The 6,915-nt window shown below is 51.2% G+C and overlaps 1 protein-coding gene across 1 annotated transcript; it reads right to left on the reverse strand.

Moving 5' to 3' along the window:
* PG994_008930 (GPI-anchored wall transfer protein 1) lies at window positions 1–1,528 on the reverse strand (the record flags this gene model as incomplete). Its single annotated transcript, XM_066860339.1, has 2 exons — window positions 1–960; window positions 1,004–1,528. The coding sequence occupies 2 exons, from the start codon at window positions 1,526–1,528 to the stop codon at window positions 1–3; spliced, it is 1,485 nt and encodes a 494-aa protein (XP_066713928.1).
* Window positions 1,529–6,915: the final 5,387 nt, after the last annotated feature.

Raw genomic sequence — 6,915 nt, forward strand, 5'->3', positions numbered from 1 at the left:
TTACAACTTGATACTGACATCCAGCCAATCCAAACCCAGAGCGATCCCGGTAACCGTAGCTGCATACCCGAGGAGGATCCCCATCGTAGCCACTGGCCCGACATGCAACGTCGGCACGGTCAAGTTGACGAGTCCCGTCAGCAGGTTCGCCACGAGGAACACGGCCAACCCGTTGCGGTTGTACGCCCGCAGGACACGGCTCGTGGCTGTCAGGTAGGCCTCGCGCTCCGTCCGCGCATCGTGGGCGTTGTAGAACGCGGGGAAGCAGAAGGTGTCGATGGCGTAGTATGCGAGGATCGTCACGTTGTTGGTCGCCGCGACCCAGAGGATGTACGGCAGGTTGGCCAGGCGGCGGGAGACGTCCAGGCCGGCGCCGCGGACTGGGTTGGTCACGAAATAGTACAACGCCGCCCAGACGCCGGTCCAGACCGCCATCCTCAGCAACAGGGAGTTCCTCTGTGCGCCAGGGGTCGAAGCACTGTTCGCGTTGATCTTGCGGGGCAACATGTACATGCCTGCATCCTGTCCAGCAAGGAAGATGGCAAGGTAGCCGATGAAACTGCATATACCCTCACGGTTCTTCGACAGCAGATCCGTTCGCGGGGCGAGTAGGATATAGGCCTTGAGACTGGTACTTTCAAGTACCATTTGATAAATGACACCCAGCAAGACGGAAAGGGCTGCGTAACTGGGCACGAAAGTGAGTACGCTTTGGAATAGGGCCACAAAGGGCGGAAGAAACCCCAGTGTGAAGAAAAAGTTCCAGTGCACGCCGTACTCGGACACGTGTTCGGCATAATCCAAACCCTTGACACTCAACAGTCGGACAACACCCAGGACCAGCAAGGGCAGAGAATGGCGCATTGAGTCCAGAAGTCGCCGGGCCGAGGGAGTGGTACGTCCTGTAGCGCGCTCCTTCAATAGTGGTCGCGCGCCGACGACACCGGCGAGAAGACGAAGCTTCCAACACCACCGTCCATCAGAGAGGTGCCCAAGTCTCGACCTTGGCGAAGCGCCGCGGAAAGAGACGAAAGTCGACAGCAAGAATGGCCAGGCACGTCATAATCATCAAAGAGCCGCGATAATGTGTGAGGAAGGGTTTGACCGAGAGCACGCTCAGCTCGCCCCGTCCCGCGGACCCTCCCGCATCCTTTCCATTCTTGTTCTTGGCCTGCGCAGTCGGCGGCAGCTTCGGCTTCCTCTTGGGAGCTGCGATGTTGGTCGGCAAGGCGTAGATCAGAATCGCCGGGGCTAGCAGCAGGCCTGACAGCAAGAACGGCTTGTCGGCGTATATCGTGATGGCGAGCAGGAAGGCGCATACGCTAAGCAGAAAATCGACGAGGAGGGCGACCGGGCCGTAGGATTTGAAGAAGGATTGTCGGGTCTGCAGGACGGACCAAAGCAGTATCGCCACGAAGCTGACGGCGGTCACGTAGTTCACCTCGGAAGCCTCGCCGCCGGAAAGGTTCGACACGAAGTCCTCCTTCAGCTGCTTGTAGCTTGTCGAGTTGGTAGGGTTGCTAGCCATCTTGTCGCCTAGAAAAACCAGTCGCGTGCGAGCTTGACGAAAGAGGGGGAAAAGTGAAGATATTCAGGAATGACAAGCCCAGACGCCGGTCACCCAACTAGAGACATGTCGTCAATGTTATAATAGTAGTATAGGCAACGTGTTGCGATACGTTGCGATGACAGATTGTCAAAAGAGTTCCAGCATCAATTCAATTCAATTCAATCAACGTGTCGATGCGAAAGTGGAGGCGAAAGGTCTTGTGGAGAAAGCTACTAGCAGTCAGTCACAGCCAATCAAAATATGCAAATGAAGCACAAGTGGGGTACCGAGGTGCTGGTTCCCAACCGATCCTCCACGACCCTTGTTGGTACCTTTGATGTTCCCCTGGTTCCTCTGGTTCCCGCACAATGAGGCTCTGCTATTCGAGACATACACAAAGTAGATACCTAAGTACGCACAAAGGATAAGAGGACTTTGATACACAGACACCAAGACACTGGCCAGGTCTTCCGAAGGGTGGCTTCAGAGCTACTTGCTGGAAGTTGCTTGTTGTATCAGCTCCCAACCGGCGTACAATGTAGAGTCTAGAACAAGCAATGCTTGTGTGCGATCCTGAGGCGGGTAGCCAACTGACTGGGGTTTCTCTCATTGTGCTGATTTCATGTAACGGTGTAATACGAACAGGAGACGATGGCGCCAACTCTTCGTGCAAGCCTAAACAGTACCTACACAGGCCATGACCAGGAATATGTCCTCCATACACCAACATCTCGGACAAGCTGGCTGCTATATGTGTGTCCACAGGCAGTACAGTAATATCCTATATCAGAAAGTATACAAAATCGGTCTTGGCATAATACTGCATGTAGTCATCGCTAGATCTGAGTATCTGAAAAACAAAGATATAATTCTAAGAGCTTGGTGTGGAAGGGAGAAGAATATGTTCTTAGTCGGCAAACTTCCAGTGAAGAGCCCCTACCGAGGGTTCGGCCATTTTTCGGATTGTCTTCCTGTCAAGAAGATCGAATTACTATTGGAAGGGTACAACTTCATTAACGCAAATATCATTGGTTGTTGGAATATATTACACCAACACTCGGGGGCATAATTTCTAGAAGCTCCATGCCAGTATAGAGTCAGTACCCTGACAGTGAGTGAGGACATCATAATTACTTTCTATATTTCAGACCAGAAAAAACCAAAGAGTACAGGTTCCGACCGTTTTGCCTGAACATATGGCACGTTCTCGGATGACAGGAGCAAGATCTCGTGTATCCCTGGTCCGAGATCAAACAACTGCACATACTATAACAATTCTCTTTGTGGAGGGAACAATTAGCAATAATGCCTTTGCCTTTTGTAGTACTCTCATGTCCTGGGAGAAACCCTCAAGCCTGGGAATATATTGTAATTACACCCTACGTTTGTTGACTTAGGTAGCTCAACATTAAATCAAATATCACTACATTTCGGAAGCAGAAGAGGGTTTGCCCATATATTACCATATCAGGGACAAAGCATGGGCTCATCTAGAGAGCAATGGACTCACAAGAATATTAAGATATGCTCTAGATATGTTGAAAAGGGGCAGGGGTGACAGGTTCACTTTGGGCCATATGAAAAGAGGGTTGGCTCTAGTAGAATAGCAAGCAGTAACTAGTTGTGGGATAATGTGAAAGAAGAGAACTGCCAGAGAAAATATGGGCGTGCCGGTTGGCAAGCAGATGAATGGCCGCGTCTATATGAGAGTCTTCTTAGGACTTAACACTTCGTAGTGAAAGCTCATGAACTTGTCAACCTTTAGTCCTAGTCCTATAACGAAGTTACCATATCCCTGTATTCCTCAAATACTCCACTTCCACCAAGGCCAGGTTGATCCCTTCTCAACCTAAAGCCAGTCGAAAGACTTCATCTGGCATACCGGAACTTCGTCACCCACCAACACAACGATATCCTTTCTTGGATTATGACTCTAGCCATGTGCTAGAAAGGTCTTCACGTCATAGTTCGTCATAACAGATGATCGTTCATAAGAAAAAACGGTCTGTTGGCCCAATGGCAAGGCGTCTGACTACGATCATTGATAATCAGGAGATTCTGGGTTCGACCCCCAGGCAGACCTACAATACAACCAGAGAGATCCATCTCTCTACCTTCACTTTTGCCGGTTATCCAACCAGTGGCCATTCATTTTTAGACACCGGCTGTCTGCTGTCTGTCACTTGCGGCTACTGACAGCGTGGAGGCTTGCGTCGCGCCCCATGCGAGTGGTAACATGATCGTGGTTCTCTACATGCAATCACGCCACAATATACTACATAGCATGGATGCACCACGTCGAAGCTCGGACGAACCCTGTCTTTTTTTGGGCATCAGATCTTGTTTTGACCAATGCTAACCACATCGAGAGCGATAGTTCCTGGATGTGCATATCCCATTGGGCGCGATCGAATGAAGTTGGGCTCTCGGCATCCTGAGCCCAACCAATGCTTGTAGTTGCGGTATCGTTTACACGATGATTACCCGTCAGGTTATGATTAACTCCGCCAAGCCAAGGCACATCATCCCACCATGCATGCTGCATAAACGGTGTAGCCGATATAAGACGGGGGAAACCAGATAGGCTTGCAGATAGGTACTATTATCATGAGCACGGCATAGACCACAGCTGTGGCGTGGACAGCTAGTGACTCTAGTATATCGGGAGAACTTTCCAACGGTTCGACGACAGGCAGCCTGAAGACAAGGCGGTCAAGCCTAGTTGTACGCGCTGCGTTATTTGCGTGGTATTGCCCCCGACATGTGTTACAAAACTTAAAAGGCACTTGCAAATTCCTGTCATCCGCTTTGGGCACGATTTTGGGATCGGGCAGACCGCGGCTAATGGGACCCTGGAAGACCCCGAGACCCAGATAGATCTAGTAATATCACGAATGAAGCATCGGCTTTCAGGTATGACTTTTGGGGATTTTCGGTGCTCGTCTCTACGAGAAGCGGTTTTGGCGGTGTGGTGCGAAGTAATTTCCCATCTCTCAAGTGCGGGGGGCCATTAAGCCGAAAGAGGCCGAATCTAGGGTCTGGTGTGACATAAGCAGAGATTTGTAGGTAAGAGCCCGATGCGGAGACTAATCGACGTATATGTGAAGATATCGCGAAAAGGAACCTGATCAAATGCCGTATAGAACAGAGAAGAAGAAAGGTCTGATATGGCAATTTCCCCTGGTATTAATTACAATATGCGGCTCGAGTCAGTTAGGCAATTTGCCTTGATTCAAGCCCGTTCTTTGGCGGGTAGCATTGATCAGAAGGGCACGAAGCTACAAGTAGGTGCGCAGTCTTCAGGACTTGGCCACCAATGCCGCAACGAAGAATCGATATTGAGAGATGGGGAAAGCGATTCCACTATGGATTCAGATCCCAATTTGTCAGTAGCCAGTAGCACGGTATGAATCCCCCGCACGCCCGTAGTGGACTCGACAATATGGTGCGATGCTCTTCCGACTCTGGGCATTACCGTCTGCGAAGTCATCCGGGTTTCAAGACGTGCAGTCGGAATTATCTGGCCAACAAGCATAGTAGTACCTCCTTGGCGGGGACTTTGCTCCGACCTTTGTCCCGCGCAATACCCACCATAGTCATGGCCAGCCGCAGTTAACGTGCTGCCATCGAAACGTTAGTAGATCGTAGGGCCTGTACCTGGAGCGCAGAATGGCCGCTCTGAGAATGGCCGTTTTCTGGGCGAATCGACTACTGGCGATAGAGCAGAAGATATGAAACGTACAGAGCCAGTCCGTCAAAGATCGACAGATACGATTGACGATGTGATAGGGGTCTGGCTGCGATTTGACCAACATCGTTACGTTGTTGTGCCGAGGCCACAACCGTCTGGACGTGGTGTAGATACTTAATGACGGCGCCTTCGTCATGGCGTAGACACGGGCGTAGGCGAGGCAGCGGGGTTGCAAAGACTTTAACCCATCGCAATGAGATGGATACATGCAACAGTTCAGAACGCACCCCGTCAAGGTGTTGTGCTGGCTTTTGTAACTGCTCGGCCCGGCTACTTGCAACATCTCTGATATATCGGTATGTATGTATGTATCGACTGACAAAGATGCCCCTTGCTCAGGAGGCAAGACTCTAACTTGAAGCAGCGAGGCAGGCATATCTCAGCCATACAGGCTCAGCCATACAGGCTCAGCCATACAGGCGGCTGAATTGAAGAGCCTCCCACGTACTACGCGATACTAGTCGTTGCTCCAGGGTTGTCAAGTGAAACGCGGAGAAAGTTGTGCGGCAGGGCGGAGGCGGGCAGGCGGGAGCAGACTGCGATGGGCCTCATTTAACCTACGTAAGGACTAGAACAGAAGATGCGATCTTGCTGACTCTGCGGTCTGGCGAAAGGAAAATGGAAGATGGGGGACGCAACAAGAAACACAGAAGAGAGATGACGACTGCGAGCTGTTCAGAATTGTTGACGTTCCATGGCCAGGGGTGGCTTGATGCACCAGGAGTTGTTTTGCCGGCTTGGCCAATGGCAGGACGTTCAGTGATCACTCTGTCCACTTAGCCACCGATCTGGGTTATCATTAGTGCGCAGGTATCCCTGAAGATGACGCTCTTCTCTACGTCATGCCGGACCCTCGCTAGCAATCAAGGCCCAAACAGAGTCCAGGATTGTCCATGCGGTCTCCGAGATGATGGAATGGCTCTCTATGGAATGTGCTTATTGATTGACACCTGCATCATCGCAGTGGCAGCACGGTCGCTGAGAACAAAGACATTTGGGTTTATCTCAGCCGTAGATGGGCCTCCAGGCCAGCAGGCGGTGCTCTGCTGGCGGAGGGAGTGTCTCGAAGTGTAAACCTTTGGGTTGTTGATGCCACGAATGTTGGACATCCGGCAGGCCTGTAGCAGTGTAGACGGAAGATACAGTACATCTGGGTACCGCCAGAGGCAGTCATCGCAGATTTGGTATGTATCGAATGTGAAGTGTGAGTCGTGTAGTTGGTGTTGGTGTTGGGAATGGTGCCTCTGGCCGAATTGGTAGTTTCGGGTCCGCCTGCGTCTCCCATTGTCCATTCACAGTAGTATTCGCTGCTACTGGTGTGTTCAGTTCCATGTTGATCTTGGCATAGATAGATATCATGAGTGCCGATTCGACGCAATCTACTGCATCCATGTTGAATGTACATAGTGTAGAAAGCTTCAGCACATGCTACCAGCATGCAAGTTGCAACCTTGCCCAATACACATGATGGGAGTTGCAACGCGCCCGGTCGCCAAGCCGTGAGCGGAAAGGGTGTTCGTCTCGCCGTCTCCCTTGCTCGATTGTCGTGTAACGGTCCGTTGCAACTTGCAAGCAGGCAAGCTTCCATGATGAATAAGCGGATGAACCAGTCGAA

This window comes from Apiospora phragmitis, assembly GCF_038363925.1.
Source record: "Apiospora phragmitis strain CBS 135458 chromosome Unknown utg000008l:1.0-3514335.0:1.0-3519231.0, whole genome shotgun sequence".
Classification (NCBI taxonomy): domain Eukaryota; kingdom Fungi; phylum Ascomycota; class Sordariomycetes; order Amphisphaeriales; family Apiosporaceae; genus Apiospora; species Apiospora phragmitis.